General features: G+C 39.2%; 2 protein-coding genes across 2 annotated transcripts in view; one reads left to right on the top strand and one right to left on the bottom strand.

The window, feature by feature from the left end:
* The window catches only part of prickle2a (prickle homolog 2a), a 50,122-nt gene extending 44,453 nt beyond the window's left edge, over nucleotides 1-5,669 (top strand). Inside the window, exons 6-9 of the mRNA XM_028025181.1 lie at nucleotides 766-952; nucleotides 1,461-1,615; nucleotides 1,709-2,510; nucleotides 3,594-5,669. Of these exons, the coding sequence (XP_027880982.1) occupies nucleotides 766-952; nucleotides 1,461-1,615; nucleotides 1,709-2,510; nucleotides 3,594-4,540 (2,091 nt within the window). The 3' untranslated portion in view covers nucleotides 4,541-5,669. The remainder of the gene's footprint in view (nucleotides 1-765; nucleotides 953-1,460; nucleotides 1,616-1,708; nucleotides 2,511-3,593) is intronic.
* A 1,401-nt stretch (nucleotides 5,670-7,070) lies between these two features.
* Nucleotides 7,071-18,328, bottom strand: LOC114149423 (RNA-binding protein 25). The gene is made up of 7 exons (XM_028025271.1): nucleotides 17,667-18,328; nucleotides 16,823-16,864; nucleotides 16,629-16,732; nucleotides 16,277-16,527; nucleotides 14,318-14,376; nucleotides 8,315-8,452; nucleotides 7,071-7,528 (listed from the first exon to the last, which is right to left on the bottom strand). The coding sequence occupies exons 1-7, from the start codon at nucleotides 17,724-17,726 to the stop codon at nucleotides 7,346-7,348; spliced, it is 837 nt and encodes a 278-aa protein (XP_027881072.1). The 5' UTR covers nucleotides 17,727-18,328; the 3' UTR covers nucleotides 7,071-7,345.
* Nucleotides 18,329-19,040: the final 712 nt, after the last annotated feature.

The raw sequence follows: 19,040 nt of genomic DNA, 5'->3' as shown, positions 1-19,040 counted from the left end.
ACAAACTTGAGACAGGCCATCATCTTCTTTTTGGTCAGCTGAGTTTTTAATTATTATTATTTACCTTAGAAGTCTCCCAAGAATGCAAATTTGCTAATTTCTTTCTAATTGTTTGATGCTGAAGGCTGACTCTGTCTACAGTGCTTTTTATTTTGTTTTGGGCTCTTAGTGACCTTCTGGATAAGTTGTTGATGTGCACAACCTATTTCCACAAATAGGCAGAGACTGCACACTTGAAGCTGCAGTCTACAGCCAAGTTTCCTCCTCACAGAGCATCCATCCCTTGTGCCTTCCCCGCTCAGCTCCTCCAGATTAACTACAAAAATTAAACTATGTGCCTGGAAAATACATAATACCACATCTTTAATAAAGACAATATTTATCTTAATTCAGCTTTTTGTAGCCTAGAGAGGTGTTCTTCTGGGTACCATAATTTAACCATGGAACAAGGAAATGTGTGACTTGTTAGCCTAAAACCTAATCCTGCGTTTTCTATTTCCACAAGTTACCTTTGTTTGTTTGATGGTCCGAACCATATTAGTGTGACAAAGAGTACAAAGAGTAAAAAGACTATTTAGAGATGCCTTCATAGATGAAGTACCGAACAAAAACAACAGCGTGTTGGTTAAATCCTAGATTACCCCAAACATGGGCCTAGCTCTCAATGGGATTTTAGGCAATATTAGCATCTGTTCTGACCAAGTTTTTTTTTTAGTGTTCTTACCGCATGTGTTTGCTGACTATTGTAATATCTGAACCACACAGTTAATCTTTGCTGATGAATGCACTGAGGCAGAGGGAAGGCACTGGCACATGAAGCACTTCTGCTGCTACGAATGCGAGACCACCCTCGGGGGCCAGCGCTACATCATGAAGGATGGACGGCCACACTGCTGCAACTGCTTCGAGTCTCTTTATGCAGAGTACTGCGATGCCTGTGGAGAACACATAGGTACAGCACAGCTACAATAACACATATGTACAGTTGACAAAACACACGGACATGTTTTACTTTCTACACTGTAACACAGCAGCTCAAACAGCCTCATAATGAATGTATGTGTGGCTGGTATCAGCTCCGAGCCTCTTGGGTCACAGCTGCAGAGAGGCGGATCCAGTGCGGTGAGATGTGGATGGTTATTATCATCCCCGGATAACAGTTAAGGAGTGGGTTTCAGAGAGTGCCCCCAAACTGTAACCAGATGGGAGCTGTGAAGGATGATTAGTTCCTCCAGTCTGAGAGCAACGCTTGTGAAATTTATTCGTGCTATCTTAGAAATCAAGCAATCATGTAAGGGCACAGAATCACAAATGTTTGACTCCAGGAAATAAAAATAAGAAATAAGAGATTAATCTGCTGGTGAAATTGGAATCGTTGAGCATACTCATTCACCAACATTGTAGTTCTGCTTATTTCTGGAATGTGGTCAAAAGGATTTTTTTCCCCTATGTGATTAAAGGAATTGACCAAGGCCAGATGACATATGATGGGCAGCACTGGCATGCCACTGAGGAATGTTTTTGCTGCGCTCGCTGTAAGCGTTCCCTGCTGGGACGCCCATTCCTCCCAAAGCAGGGGCAGATCTTCTGCTCACGGTCCTGCAGTGCTGGACAGGTATGAAAAACTGAAAGCAACTACAATTTGATTAAATACATTCCTTTAAGCATTTTTATAATCAAACAAATCTGGTTTCTTTCCATGTATCAGGATCCAGAGGAGTCTGACTCCTCTGACTCTGCTTTCCAAAGTGCTCGTTCTCGAGAATCCCGCCACAGCACCAAGATTGGCAAGAAGGAGCGCAGGAATGCTGAGCAGGATCGCCGGAGCACAGAGCCCCGCCAGTCAGCTCCTCCACCCATGCCCGACCGCCTGTCTGCTGAAATTGATCCCCTTTCTGTTCCAATGGACCGACTAAGCCTTTCATCCAGTCAGACTCCGAGCAGGACACCTAACCGTACACCGAGCCGCACTCCCAGCCGAGCCCCAAGCCTTAACCAAGTGTGGATGAGCAGGGACGAACCCTACATCCCAGCTTCATATGAGGGCCCTAAACGGGATCCCTCCCCAACCCCTGCATCTATACACCTGCTGGGTCAGTGTAATGCCAGGCAGGGATACAATCCCAACACAAACGCTCATCCACCTGCCCAGAGTCCTGCCAACCCAGGCAAGAGGCCTGATTCCTGGGGGAAGGAGCAGGGCAATGCCAAGAGGACCCCTATGGCTGCCCTTAGGGGCCACTCATTCAATGAGAACTGGATCCATCACAGCCAGGATGAGTTCAGACCCAACAAGCTCCGTACCCAGATGAGCTTCAATGAGATGTCCAGCCAGAATCAGGGTTTCTCTGACAAGAGGAGTACCAGTCTTCATGGATTCCAGAGAGATGGCAGACCCCCGCTGACAAGGAGAAACCACATCACTGCCATGAGCTTCAACGAGCCCCTCACTCCACTAGAACAGACGCCTCGTGGATCCATGGACTCAATTACTATGTCCAATACTGCAGGTAATGGATTATACAATGTGGCTTAGTCCTATGTAGCATCACAGTACAATAAAACATCGCTGACAATGCAATTTAATTAACAGCATTGAAAAGTGAACTCTTATCACATAGTTTTGTTGCATAGACAGAAAAGCACATTTCACGTGTTTATTGCTCAAAACTAATAATTACTTAGAATTTAGCTTCTCTGAAAAATTTAATATTACATAAGAATAATAAAAATGTATTTATCATTATCCATCTATAATAAGGGTAAGTAAAAACTGGTAAAGGAGAAGCTTGTAAATGTAGTGCTCTACACTTAAGCAAAATTATGGAAACGTTTGTGAAAGAAAAAGAAGTGGTGGAATATATTGCAGATAAGATAACTGCAGCTTTGGCAGGATTGTAAAATAAATCCTATTGAAGAGTTTGGATGAGATTCACAAGGCAATGACTGTGTCTGAAGTCATCTACATTCCTTTATTTTAAGCCATTGTCATTTGTCAGAAACAGCTTCCGGAGGTTTGGAGAAAGAGGACTGGACTGTCCCTCAGTAGTCCAAAGTTCTATTTGAAGTTTAAAGTAAATTTAGCATTGTATTTGGTCAGAGTCAGGAGGTCCAGTGGGGAGCCTCAGAATCCAGGTAATGCAGATTAGGGATAAGTTGTTGTTTAAACAACCTTTGCTTCCTTAATGCCTCAGCAGAGTTACAGGCTGATCACGTCCGTGCCATGCTACACCGACACTTCGATTCAATAGGAGCCTCAAACCAAGTACTGAAAATATATCCTGTAAAGAACAAGGGCAAATTTTTCAGTTGCCTGAAATCTTTTGTAATAGAAAATAGTCTTACATAAGACAAATTTATTAGTCTTATGTAATATAATAATTTTATAAGCAACTAAAAATATATAATCTGATCAAAATGACAGAAATAAATACTTGATCTTTGTCACTCTATGTAATGACACTATATGATATATGAATTTCACTTTTGCTCAAAAATGAATGAACCTTTTGATATTGCTCTTTGTTATTGAAATGTACTGTATCTTCCTATTGTGACTGAAAAATATGATGTTTGATGTCCTGTCCCAACAGGTAACTCTCTAGATGGGGCCACTAAGCGCCAGGAGCATCTGTCCAGGTTCTCCATGCCTGACCTGAGTAAGGATTCAGGCGTAAATGTGTCGGAGAAGAGCAACATGGGTACCCTCAGCTCCTCAGTCCAATTCCATAGTACAGAGTCGCTGTCCTCTTCTCGCCCTTATAACAACAACATGTACACTCCCCTGAGAGTCGGGTACCCACTTCAGTACTGGGAGGGCCCGCAAGACATTGGCTGTGATGGCAAAGGTCGTGTTGGATTGATGGGCAGCAGTGGGAACCTGCGGATGGCTCCCATGAGTGACAGGATGCCACGCCGCCGCATAAATGCCCAGGAGTCAATTTCACAGCAACAGCAGCCACAACCGAGACCCCACAAACACCATCGTGGGACTAATGGTCACCACCGCAGTGGTCGCCATCACAAACGCTCCCGCCGCTCGCGCTCTGACAATGCCTTGCACCTAGTGGCAGACCGCCCCACTCAAATGGTGGAGCTTCCCTATCGTCGCGTACAAGAGGATTACGACCGCTTCCCCTCCGGTCAAGCTGCTCGGGAGTTGTATGGTGTGGACTCAAGCGGGCACAGGCAGATGCCCCACCGGCCTTGCCCACGCACCACTTCTGACCTTACTCTGCAAAATGCTGGCTGGCAACCAGTGGGACTGGGTGGGCCATGCTGGAATGATGGCTACATGGAGGCTGCTGACCCCTGGTGCTCCAGCTGCTCCTCTTCTTCTGAATCTGAAGCTGATGAGGGGTATTACCTGAGCGATCCAATCCCTCGGCCTGTGCAGCTCTGCTACATCAACAATGAGGAGCTGCGCCACCGCTACAGCCCATCTGGGATCGGGGCCCATCACGGGCCTCTGCATGGACCGATTCATGGCCAGCTCCACAGCCGCCAGAGGAGGAAGAGCAAAAACTGTATAATTTCCTAGATGTAGAGCAAGGAAATGAGAAGGGAAGGGAAGAAGAGCGAAGGGAATTAGAAAGGTAAGAAGACAGAAGAAAGTGCTTGAGAGGAGGAACAGAATGAGTGGGAAGGTGAGAGTAAGACAGCTGAGAGTGTGTTCAGGGTGTGTGTGTGTTTCTGTGTTTGGCAGGGTTTGAGGGATAAAAAAGCCAATTTCTTTGGGCTTGTGAGCTTACACAACTCTACACTGGGTTATGGTTGTGTACACCTACACAGAATGATCTAATCATAAGAGGAAGCTCAGCTGGCTTACACAACAAGAATGTTTACAGTGACTGAGACCAACTCAACGATGGCACCAGGAAGCACTAATGAATTGGACTGCTTAATATGCCGTGGTCAAGGTATATAACATGGTGTACGTGCGTGTCTGTCTGTGAGTGTATTCATGTTACAGAGAATCTGAACAATTTCTTTAGTCTGAAACGGAAAGTAAAGCTGCAGCGATCTGCAAGCTCAGAGAACCGAGCCCTGAGCAGCCGACGTCTTCTACACGGACCGACAAGAAATTGTGCTGGGATAGTGAAAGCTATGTGCTAGATTCCAAGCTACGTCATTGTTTACCTCTGTGGAATCAAAATGCTGCTGGAATATAGTGTTGGCTTCCTAGCCCTGTTATCAGCTTGTACAAAAAAAAATAAAAGTCTATTGAAACTTGTGCTCTACATAGCCAGCTCTCCATGCTTTACCAAGGACAGAGCGCCGGGCAGCCTCTGCTCCTTGCCCATTCAGGCACAGTAACGTCAGGTATGGTCCTGTTTTCCTTTCTGCAACATGCTTTGTTTTACTTACAGATGGTTAAGAATAATTAAATAGTAGTATTAATAATAATGATATTAACAATAATAATACTAATGCAAACAATAATTATAATGATATTACAAAAAATACCTGCTAAATGTATATATAGTAATACACTTTAATAATAGATGAAGTACTGTAAATGTCTTGTACATATTGTCTTAAATATTTATATATTTTGTAACAAAAGAATCATTATTTGTATATCATAGAAATGGGGAGGCTTGCATGTGAATTTTGTTGTTGTTGTCTCATACTGAAAATAAACTGTACTTTAACCAGGAAACTCTTAACGTGAGTTGTACTGTACTATTTTGCTCAAAGCAAGGTTTCTGTTTGTGCTTCAGTGTGATGGGGTGACAAAAATCATCAGCACTTTGCATGGAAACAGATATTTTGACATGAAATGTCAAAGCAAGTGAAAGCAACTGCAATGTCTATGATTGTTCCAAACAGAGTACTGCAGGTCTACCAGCCTGAAGTGGTTTTGTTTTATTTAATTTTTTCCTAATGTTTAGCTACTCATCCCATAGAACTGAACTGCTCACAAGAAGGAAAGTCCCAATCAATGTCTTTGTCCTCGATACTGATCCAAGTCATTTAAGAGGTGTCTACCGAACACCAATATACTATTGAAATTTGAAAAAAAGATCATTGCCATGTATATACTTGAATACATAGTTTCTTCAGTATTATATGGTCTACCCACTCCTGATGAGTCTGTTTTTCTAAACTTTAGATTTAGCACCAACACAACATTAATTTGGTAACACAAAGATTGAACTCTTTGGTATGAATGCCAGACGTTATGTTAGGATGAAACCAGGCACAGCCCATCACCCGATCAATACCATCACTTCAGTGAAGCATGGTAGTGGCAGCATCATAGTATGGGGATATTCTGCAGCAACAAGAACTGATAAGCTAGTCAGGATAGAGGGAAAGATGTACAGGGACATTCTGAATAAAAACCTGCTGTGGTGTGTTCTTGATCTCAGGCTGGGGTAACATTTTTCAGCAGGACAATGACCATAAACACATGACCAAGATCTCAAAAAAGTGGCTTCAGAACCACTTTGTGAATGTTCTGCAGAGGCCAAGCCAGAGTCCAGACTTGTAGCTGATTAAACCTTTCTGGGAAGAAATGGAAATGGCTTCACCGACAGCTTCTATCCAAACTGATGGATGAAGTACTGAAGAGCATGGGCTAAACTGCCTAAAAATATGTGTACTAAACTTGTGGTATCATATTTTAAAAAAAACCTTGATGCTGTAATTGCTGCCAAATGTGGATGAACAAATCCTTAAGTAAAAGATGTGATTACTTATGTAAATGTGATTAATTGGTTTTCTATTTTTATAAAATTTAGATAAATCTGAAACTTTTTTCTACATTGTCATAATGGGGAATCTGTGTGAAATTTTGAGGAAAGAGAATAACTTAATGCAATTTGGAATAAGGCTGTAACATGGCAAAATGTGGTAAAGTGAAGCGTTGTGAATACTTCCCGGATGCACTGTACCTTATCTAAGAGCTGCATGTATGCTGGTCACCATTTGGCCCATTTGCCTTCTTTTACATATGACCTACAAAGTTTCTAAAAATATTTGACCCTATGCAACAGTTTAAATGCTGCACAGAAACTATGAAAGTATAATGAAAATAGAGAAGTGAGAATAAACTACATCAGATGTTAAAACACAGTTCTCTAGTTTTAATGAATTTCAAGCGAAATGACCAGTGTAGTTATTTTAAAATGGTCAGCATTAAATCTTAATTTTCCAATAGAATTAGACTATAAACAGTTTAAAATATATCAGGCAACATTTAAGAAACTGTCAGAACATTACTCATAAAAAAAAAAAATCAAAAATTAAAAGAGATGTACTCCGTCAGACAAAATGTCAAAAAACGTGAATCTCACTGAGAATCTCTGTTGCTAAAGGACACATAAATCTGGGTGTGTGATTAGTGCAAAAGTTTCCTGGAGTCATAGTCCTCAATAAATTTCTCCATGGCATCCACACAGCGTTTGCCAATGTCCCGAAGGTTCTCCTGCAGCGACGACTGGATGGGACGCTCCAGGGATGGATCCTTTGCAATTAGCATCTTTGCTACAAGGCCGAACATTTCACTCTCCTGGTAGTAAACCTGAAAGGCAAAAATATTCAATGCTTTAGGGCAAAGGAACCAGTGTTAGAGGACAAACAGAAACAGAGAGGAGAAAAAAAACTAATTAAATTATTTTGCCAAAAAAAACTTTCTTCTTCATGTATTATTACTGAAAGTATAATCCTGCAGACTGTTCACAAGAATAGTCTTTGCAGCAACTATTGTGGACATTTTTGCATCAGCATCCATCGCCAGCCTCACATTTTATCGCTGCAGTGCTTCTATATCCCTGCAACCATGGAGATATGAAAAAAAGGAGCCAAAGCATCTTCTCCATCAAGTGGGTGGAAACACAAGTACAGTCTCTGACATAAACAGAGAGCTGATGAGCACAGCCTCATGTGATGTCTGTCACATTGAAGGCAACATTAAAGCACGTGCGGAGTCTCTTGTGAGACAGGTGAGCCTGTCATGCTTCTATTTGATCGATTCGGAAACAAAGAGCATGAAAGAAAAACACTCTCAGTCATGTTAAACTGTGAACAAGGCCTTCGTTGCCAGGCTTGGCAAAGAAAAAAAAAAAAAAAGCCAGTAATGACACTTCTGTTGCCTCGGGCTCGGCACTACAAAATTAATGTTTATACTAATGCAAACAAATCTTTCGTTGCCTGTCTCATGTCTCCCAGCGCTTCCTAAGATCTGCACTCTGACATTCTTCCTCTAATCCCCGCTTCTCTTATCTTTGCTCTTTCTCGATCACTTTATAACCATTCCTCTCCCAAGACATGTGGGTGAATTGTTTGTGTAATTACACTCTCCCCCCACCTCATCTATTTCTCTCCTCTTCTGTTGGATGGCTCTGTCTCGTGCTGCCGTCTGGCTCGCAGTTAAAGGGAGCTCCCCATCTCTGCTTCGCTCTCTGTGATCTCTCTCTCTGCTTTGGTTTCGCTCGTTTTGAAAAACCTGCAAAGAAAGAGGCCAAACAGGACCAAAGCTTTAGGTATTTCACTGTTAGCCAAAATCGTGCTGTAAACACGGCTTATGATTGATGTACTAATGAGCATCCTGAAACGTTGCAGCAAAATAAAGTGCAGGTTTCACCTGACATAATGTAAATTACAAAGGTTTTCACACCCCTTAACGCATTTTGTCTCAGTACAAACATTTGTGTATTTTGTTGAGATTTTCATTACCCTCTGTACTTTGATACCTTAAAATTCAGTGCAGCCAGTTACCTTCAAAAGTCATCTGATTCCTAAATGCAGTCAATCTATGTGTAATTTAGTCTCAATATAAATCCAGGTCATCTGGGAAGGTTTCAGAGTATTGTTAGAAAACATTACTGAATAAACAATGTCACAGGACATAAAGGAACAATGCAGACATGTCTGAGGTAAAACTGTGGAGAAGTTTAGGGCAGGTTAGTCTTTAAGAGAATGCCCTAGGGTCAGAATATCTCATGGAGCATATTCAGTCCATCTTCTGAAAATAGAACAACTGCAAACCTACCAAGACCTGGCTAAAAACAGGGTACACTGGAAGAAGATTTGTTTAAGGTTTGAGACTGGCATGGTTCACTCAACTACCATGGAATATTTTAGATCTTAGTTTAGAGTCGTATATGAGAACCGTCCAGTCAAACTCCAGACCTAAAATCAACAGCAATCTGTTGCAAAATCAAATCATGTTCCCCTTTTCTTTCAATTCACCATTTTCAACAACTTTGTTTTGATGTTTATCTTAAAATCCTAACAAACGCAGATTTTTCTGGTTGTAATGCATCACAGGGAAACCAATATTTCTTCAAGGCTTAGACGCAACAAAGTGATACAGTATAGTGTAGTATTTATTGGGATTGTCAAGAAACGTACAGAGATAATTAGCCATTATGCTGGGGCGTATGGTTGTGGTTTTAGCAGCTGGAATTCTGATATTTTAACACAACCAGAACCTCAACTACACGCATTAATGCACATTTTGCCGCTCGCCTTTGCAAGGTGGTCTTAGATTGGTGTGAAGTTAGCTGGATGTTTCCATAACTTTCAAGTAAATCAAACAACCTGTTAATCCAGATGAGTGTAATCCAGTGTGCCAAATCCAGTGTGTAATGAGTCACACTGACTTTTTCAACTTCCAAATAAGCATCAGGTTGGTAGTTGTCTCCCCCAATTACAGAAAAAAACATATATAACAAACAATAATTAAACATTTATAGCTATAATAGTGTTGCAAAGATTGGCAACAAAGGAACAGAGCTTCATAACACACAAATGTATTTGTTGACTTGTTCTTTGAGGCAATAAAATAACTTTTAGGACAGTATTAAGACAGGGAGGTAATATTTTGCAATTATTTATGTAATTATGCTTTTGTGCACGAGAGCAATGGATTTTTAAATTAGGCAATCAGCTTAAGTGTAGTATCTGACAGAAATACTGAGGAAAACATATTTGCTTTACATAATGCCTCAATTTTTATGCATTCCAGACTAATTGGATAAACTAAAATAATTGTAAAAACTGTTTTGTTTTTTTTTATGATTTGGATACAAATCCTGTACAGTCACTAAAAGTTGATTGGCAGCTAACGGTGGTTCAACAATGAGACACTCTCCCCCAGCCTCCATCTTCCTCTTTTCCTAATTCCTCTAAACACTGCAGACATTCAGCCTCTTTGCTGTGCCTCTCATTCAAAATCGATGATTATTGTTTCTGTTTTGCATCTCGCCTCACTCTAAAAATCAAATTAAAACTGAGAACACAGGCCACCTCGACAGGATGCGCTAAAAGATCCACCTGCAGATTGATGTTCTAGCATCAATATCCACATATGATTCTGTTTTACATTTAAACCTGCACAATTATCCAAATTGGGCTTGATGGGAGATGTAAACCAACCTCTTAGTTTTGCACCACATTCCTGAATCTGAGCTGAAAATAAATTCTGATGCTTTTCCTAACAGATAAATCATCTGTAAATACAGATCATCTAACTCCACTGTCAGCTCTTTCAAGTCCCAAGCATTTCTCAGTCTTCACCAGGCTAAACAGATGATGTACTATATCCTTGGATCGGAATCTCTCGTTTCAGTCCTCCTTACTGTTCGTCTCAGATGGTTCTGGTCCAGGTTTCATCTTGGATCCATCTGTCCAGAGAATCTTGTTCCAGTACTGTACACCATATTCATAAAGGCCTGCTTTGATTGCAGACCTTTATAAAACGCCTCCTCATGAATGTTGAGATAGCATGATGCTTCAAAGCAGATTTCTTTTACCAAGAAAGTAGTTCATTTGTGTTCTTCATGCAAAAATTACAAGACTAATTTATCAACATATACTCATATTCACAAAGTTACAGACCATAAAAGGAAATGCAATATGCAAATTCAATATCCAGAATCTTGATCTTATTAATTTGTTGTGAATAGCAACAGAAAAGACTCAAGAGAACAAGATTATCTTGGGTGTACAAGAGAAAAGAGGAAAATGTGAAATGATGAAAAATAAACCAATAAATCACCCACTGATCAAAATGGGATGCTCTTGTCAGTGATCAGCATGTACATGTAGTAAATTATCCAATTTCTTAAATAATATTAATATTTAATTAAGTTAAAGTTAAGTAAATACACTAAATCCCATTCTTCCAGTGTGCAACTCTACCAACAAACTGCATGTTCTTTAATATATTTGCAGGGACACTATCTCAGTCTAAACCGAGATAGACTTGTGTTTACTTAGTCTCATGTTAGATTCTAAACTACTATAGCGTTGTGAAAAATGGGGTGCACCAATAAAGCAGTCAGCAAATATTCTTGCTACGTTTCATTGTCAGTCAAAATCTGACCCATTTTAGATGGGTAATCGGCGATCGACCAGAAAACCGTAATCAGCTGAGTTATATTTATTTAACTTAAATCTGCAAAAGCAATTAAAAGCCTAATCAGTGCATCACTGGATTTCTAAATGCAACTTTGATAAAGACCTTATTTTTAAACCAAAGCTCTATATTTTAACCACGTTTGAGAATGTAATTCAAAATGAACTGTGACAGCAGATTGAATCATCTGCATCAATAACAGGCAAAATGAATCCAGATGAACAGTAACAAATGTAGGAGCAAACATAAGCACAATGCAGTAAGTAAAAAAAAAAAGAAAAAGCTAGGCAATAAAAAAGAAAATCACAATAATAAATATAAAACTAGGAAACATATTCTCCAACTAGAAGTAGCATTTGTTACATCTAAATTTTAATTTCTCATTAAAATCTTCCTAGTAAGAATGTCACATCTTGATTGTGAAAACAGAAAAAAATCTAATTATTTGAGGACTTCTAACCACCACACCAATGAGCACTTGATTACAGATGCCTTTCAAGATCTGCATGTTTAATTGAATCAGTCAGATGTTATGTGTATAATTCCAATCCTGATTTGCCAGTAAAGCAATCTCATTGACTTCTTCGCCAGGGGACCGTTAGCCATCCCTGCTCGTGTGCATTTTCTCTAAAACGAGACATTTTAGAAAAAGAGAAACAATATCTTCAAAAATATACATTATCAAATATTTTCGTAGTTTAAAAAAAGCCTTGGCTCTCATCATTTCAGCCTCACTACAGCAGCAACCAGCTGCAGTTTATCACGTGCAGCTGCGCTCCACGCTGTGCTCACATCAGCAAAGATAACCATGCAATCCTTTGATTTCAGCCACCTGAGCCGCTTCAATTAAAGCTAAAAAAAAAAACCCTCTGTGATCTACACTCTTGTCTGGAGAACAAAAAATAAAAATCTGTTAATGCTGTATGGATGCATAAATTAACAACCATATCAAAGGATAAATATTTAACAATTACAAAATGTAAAGACATTTTAGCTTAAAGAAAAGGGAATTTCTCAGAGCAGGCTGATGATGATGACAACAATCAACAATCATATTTATCAGTTAATGACTGTTTCAAAATATTCAGTTTTAACATTTGCTGATCATGGTGTTTAACCTCCAATCAATTTTCTTGGTTAAAAAAGGAAGAATCTCTTTTATATTTCCGATCTGATAAAGTAAAATCAAAATAAAGATAAAACCCTTAACACGCATAAACCTAAGAATACTTTATAACCAAGAGTGAGTATATTTATGAAAATCATGTAATCAAACTGGCAAAATGTGCCACATTTAATGGCCAGCAGGAAACAGTAACATTACTTTTAAGGATGTTCACTGACAGTTTAATATCAATTTTAAGGATATGTTCTACTGGGAGATATCAGTGAATGTTCTCTGAAGGTGTAAAATCTTTAGAGAACATTCATTCAATACTTACAAGTCTTCTAATCTTTGGAGAACTTTCAGTGAATGTTGTTTCTAGGTGTTGTTCCAAATTACAAAGAAGAATCTTGTGGAAACTATTAGGCAGGGATGGCTGGTATAAGTGGGCTAGTAGGGCTAAGCCCTCCCTGACGTTTACAATAAAGTTGTTAAAATAAACTACTTAAAAATAACTACCTAAAAATAAATACATTTTATAAATAATGTATCACATTTTGTTAAATTTTCAACAAACCTGGTGTCAAACCGCTTGGGGAAAATCCAGGGGTCTTTCCAAAGGGCTAACTTCTGACAGCCCCATTCAGAGTCACTGTCTGTCACAGCTTAAAATGATTGAAAGGAGTCTAGCCACGCCCCCTCGGTTTGCAGCACATTGGGGCTAATTTTAGTCAGCCCAGGGCCAGCCCATGGCCACAGGATTCATCCAGTCAGGATGGCCTTTCCTCGAGCTCGAGTGTCTGTGGGCGTGGTTTGACGTAGACCGAGAAGGAGCGATGGTGAGTAATATTAGCATAAATGAGGTGGATTATTTCACCTTTTTGCATCCCATAAAAGCCGTTAGAGTGAGTTTCTCTTTAAATAAGGTAGGCCTCATTTAAAAACATATTGTATCTTGTTTCATTTTATCAGTGTGATTGTGTCCAGTGTTGGGGAATTAATGCAGGGGAATTAACTGCAGAGGCTCTATGCAATTGGTCTTTGGTATGTTTCCATGGTTGCTTTTTTATGGTTGTCTGTAGCAGGTTTTCTCCTTATTTTTCCAACTTGGATGGGTCTCTCATATATATGTATATATATTTATATATAAACACATTTTTGAATCTGCATTGTGGGGTGTAACACACAGACTTCATATTAGCCCACCCTTCAAATATCACCACCAGCCGCCTCTGCTTTTAGGGAATGTCCACCAAATACTTTTTAAAGGTTATGTTATAAAAAACTTTCACTAACCTTGACAGAAGCTTTATGGACTCGTCTCTAAATGTTTCTAAAGATGATCTGTAAGTTCCAAAATGAAACTCTTTGCGAAGCCTTACTTTTTAGTTCTGTGTAACTTTTAAGAAACTTTTTCTGCTGTAATTTTTAACTGTTTTTACCACAAAGACTTAATTTAGTGAACATAATAAAGGTTACGGTACTTAAAAGTTTACTGAACATCCTGTGAAGTGTTTTTTCATGATACTGTTCCAAGGACCAGAGGATAAAACTATCCATTACGAGAATGTTTGCTGAAAACATTCATAGTCACAGATCTTCTAATGTTCACTCTTTACGCTTCAGTTTTTATGCTTTTAATTTACCGTTTTTGTATCAGTATGAAATTAGTGGAAGTTCTAACAAATAAATCAACAACTGTGGTAAAAAAAAAAAAATTATTTAGATAAACATCTAGCAGAGAAAAAAAATGACAATAATTAAAGATAGGTCTCTAAAGGTTTTAATATCAATTTTTAAGTGAATGTGTAGAAATGGAGCATATTTTTTGCCTGTGAACTTACAGTGATCTGTATGTCCTTGTCTCTGCTGGAAGTGGACCTTGGTAAGACAGGCCTAGAAGCTGGAAGACATACAAACCACAAGGTCAGCTCAGCAGCACAGCGAGAGATTTCACCACACTAAACAAGATAAAACACCTTGCATATTTACAAGTATTTTTTTATTGAACCGATGTTCCACCTCTTGTTAATTTTTTCCACCGTTCAGATCTGAGATCAATACAGATTTTTACATGACCTGCCAGCCTTTGCAGTGCTGGAATGCAGTATTCCCATGTAAAGCCGTAGCTTTGTTATGGTTCATTATGTTCTGCGGGTAAATCTCTCCCTCTCTTCATCTTTCACACTCTCATATACACACAAATCAGCGATGAGTCACCATCATCGCACCATCACTCAGGAACACAAAAAAAACCTGCTCCACACTCACACATGCACAAACACACACCTCCACAGTGCTGCAGTATGCGCACAAATAAAATGGCTGTGTGCAAGGGAAGATAAAGATACTCAGCACCAGTTTATACTAGCAAAAATCTGATACGTGGATTTTCAGTGTTACAACCATAGAAACATACCACCTTTTTACTGATAAATTGTGAACTCCTACCACTAACAGACCACAAAGATATTGTTAAGAATCTAACAGATGTGTCTCGGAAAAAAAAGCAGCACCACACTGTTCAAAGGGGGGGAAACAAGCTGGCCTGCAAACAGCTCAGTGATGACATGATCCATACACTGAGAGCAGGATCAGCTTTATGTAACTCTGGTTTGCTGCTACTAGAGTTTCTACCTACCTATCAGCAGATACAACATGCAACTGCCTCCAAATGTTTGTTGCGCAAAGAGCTCAAGAAAACAAGATAAGTTCCTTAACTTGAATACACTTCCATCTAGTGGCATCCTATCATACTGCAATTAGTCACATTGGCCTGTTTTTGTGAACAATGTTTTTTCATCCAATGCAAGTCACCAAATAATGGTTTGTAAAACAGGCCAAGAGTACCACAATTTAATACATTGCAATTGCTATAATATGTCTTATTATAGCATTTGATGATAGGACATATATTTCAGCTATATTATAAATATATATGCATATGGTGCCTATCTCCAGCAAATGTTTCAGGTGAGAGGCGGAGTACACCCTGGACAGGTCGCCAGTCCATCACAGGGCAACACAGACACAGACAGGATAAACAACCATGCACACGCACACACTCACACTCACTCACTAAGGAGAATTTAGAGAAACCAATTAACCTGACAGTCATGTTTTTGGACTGTGGGAAGAAGATGGAGTACCCAGAGAGAGAACCCATGCATGCACAGGGAGAAATTCAAATTCAGACCCCATGCAGAAAGACCCCAGGCGGGGAATTGGACCCAGGACCTTCTTGGTGCAAGGCAACAGCAGTTGGCCTCTCTTTCTATCAACTGCGACACCAATTTTATTATTACTTTGTTATTTTTAGAATTAACGTGATTAACATAAATTATTAACCGTAAATGACAGCTTCTTCATGTATTTGCTGCAAAATAAGAAAACTTACAATAACTATGAAGTTTAAACATTTCTAAAATGTCTATGACAGTGGAAGATAAAACACAGAAGCCATTCTGCAACATATTCAGCCTTCCTGTTATTTGCTGACATCTTCTTTCTACTTTAGTTAGCTGGCAGCCTGAGTGAACAACTGAGATGTCTTTGTAGAAAACACAATTTCATTTCAGAAGAGCCTTGTCATGTATGGCGCACTCACTGATGCTAAAAAGGTAACGGTAAAATAAGATCATTAGAATCACTGGGAAATTTGTTTGTGAATCTCTTGTATGAACTAATGAATGGGCCTATTATGGGCTGTTTTATAAACAGATTCATACATTTGGTTTTGTAGTGATATATAATGTATGAGATGTGTGTGACTTTGGTTTTTTCTACTACAAACATAAACCTACTGTTTTGTTTTGAAGGTGAACTTCTCTCAGCGCTCTCTCTCTGCTCGTGATGCTGCTTTTCTCTCTCTTTCTCCTTCGGCCTCTCTTTCTCCCTCTGCTTCTGCTTCTCCTTTTCCTTTTCCTTCATTGCGAGCAACCAAGGTTTAGGTGGAGGGTAATCCTTGCGATGGACGTAAGCCTGATACTTCAGGTAGTAATGGTGTTGACTGTGGAAACCAGTTTTGTGAAATGAATGGTGGTCTCCTGGAAAACTGCATTATGGAAGACATTTAAATGAAATTAGGTTGAATTAGTTACAAATATATACTTTATAGATTATATAATAGTTTAATAAGTATATTTTGAGCCTCACCGAGGTTTGTAGACATGCCCTCCAAACTTTGGTTTGTAAGACCTGGATAGCCATGCTCTTGGTGCAGATGGACTTCTCACTCTTCTGATTGGCCTCTTTTTAATCTGTATTGAGACGTAAAATAATTCCTCACACATACTAAAATTACAGAATCGTTTAAAGTAAAAAGGTCATTTTGAGTCAACGGGCTGTACCTCGGTGGGAGAAGCAGAGCTGCCAGTCAGCTTCTTGTCAGCCTGCGGAGGTAGAAGATGATATCATTAGAACTGGTAGGAAACATTTTGATAGGAAATGGATTAAAATATTTTCACATTTAAACTTCTTTAACATTCAACTTTAAAGATTAAAAACTTTTCATTTTGTTTACTGACACTAAGATAACATTCGTAGTTCAATAAAAAAGTAACGAGGTACATAAATCATTCCATTTTTGTAGATGAAGAACTGGGTAAACAATCCTGTGAGAAAACACTGGATTAAAAAACATAAATAAATAGTTTAAAAATAAATCAATACATTTTCTGGGATCTCAAAATGATTTAATAAATAAATAAATAAATAAATAGATTAATATTATATAGTTTTTTTTTTTCTTTCAACTACGAAGCAAAAAATCCAACAATTGTGCAATGACACTAATTTAAAATAAATATCTCGTCCTATTATGTTATAAACTATATGTTAAAAGCAGTACCAAATAACAAAATACCTTTCATTTATGTGAATTCTGTCTGCGACTTCAAATGCAGTCTATTTCTACAAATGCGTTTAATCACGAAATCACCCTACCTTTATTAATTAATGTGTATGAAGCTCGTTGGCGCCCTCTGGTGATCCTTATTACACTAAACTTACTATCAATACTCCATTAGAGTTGTTGACGTCCTGGCCTGACAGAGCCATTAACCACCGTGTTTGATATTACTTTAAAGAGGAAAGGCAGGCCCACAACCTTAAACGCTTCATCACTGTGTACATCCAACAAAGCTAAGCGTTAAATGCGTGCCCGTCACTGTATTTATGTATTCATTTAGTTACCTTGCTTTCCTGTGTTTCCGGCGCTCGTGCATGGTCCATTTCTGCACCCTCGCGGCTCATTACTCTTAAGTCCAGCTTATTGATTTGTTTTTTCTCCTGGAGTCGAGCCGAGCAGGAAGAACGAGTGACCTGTCATATTAATCCATCGGCAAAGTGAAACTTATCTATCTCTGCCTTCCACTTGCCATAAAATAACCAAAGGAGGGCATTTCTTTCACCTGAACAATTTTAAAAATAAAAAAAAAAGTGCCCCTTCGTGTCCCGTACCTCGCTTTTTCTATGGTTTTATATGCAGGAAAATAACTCGACGCTCGTTACTTCCTTTTTCACCTCTTGCCCAATCAGAGCCAGGCTTCGGTGATACAAGCTTATCAAAAGCGAAACAAGAAGTGAGGAACTGTGCAGAGGGCACGCCACTATGTCCACTATGATCAGCATGTCGTTTGACTTGATTAATGTGTTTTTGTTCCGTTGTCACAGCGTGACCGTGAGGTTGAGAATGAGGGTTTTAAAAGCTGCGGGTGGTGTAGTTGGCTTCCTGAATGTTGTTGGACCTGCTTGTGTTTCTGGAAAGGAGCTCCCAACACCGCAGCTATTTTTCATGTACCACGAGCATTTCCAGGAAGCACGTGTCTACAGAATAATTAAAAGTGTATTTGATCGGCAGTAAAAACTTTAAAAACGTTTGCCAATACTACAGTATTGCGTAATGTACTCAAATCTTTTGGTTGATTTGCATAACGTCAAGACCAAACCTGTCGAACTCCTGTGAAGTGGGAGTGCCCAGGTGTCAGGTGTTGACTGGGAATTGTCGGGCTCAGTGTTCCGGGTATTTTTAAGCAGAACCCGTGACCTTAATGTAGGAAGTAGCCTTCAGATTTGGCTTAGGTCTATGCATTTTGTATTTTGGTTTATGCTATACAACAGTACCCCATTTCACAAACATCCACAAAGTACACCACTGGCTTACAAGTGTGCATATTTGTTGCTTAAGTTATTTTTGATGTAACTAAATTTTGTTTACTTGACTATTAAAACTGATGTATCCCTTCTTTTTTTTTTTTTTTTTTTTGTCATGACCTTACAGGTCAGGATGTGAAACTGAAAATTAGCTAACAACTCACTCTGCTGCATATTCTTGCCTTCATCAAGAAGAAAAGACAAGAATTTGTCTTCTTGATGAAGACAAATTCTCACTGATTTTTGCTTTTTAGGCTTCCCATACTGACCCTGATCCTTTGTCAAAAATCTGATAACCGGTTGTAGCATCCTTGGAGCAGAATTTGGAATCAAATTAAACTAAATACACCACCAAATTACAGAATATATATATATATATATATATATATAACGTCTCGAATTGCGTAGTCAGGC

Source organism: Xiphophorus couchianus, chromosome 1 (assembly GCF_001444195.1).
Source record: "Xiphophorus couchianus chromosome 1, X_couchianus-1.0, whole genome shotgun sequence".
NCBI lineage: Eukaryota > Metazoa > Chordata > Actinopteri > Cyprinodontiformes > Poeciliidae > Xiphophorus > Xiphophorus couchianus.
The sequence above is the reverse complement of the archived record's forward strand: the minus strand, read 5'-3'. Positions and strand labels throughout refer to the sequence as shown.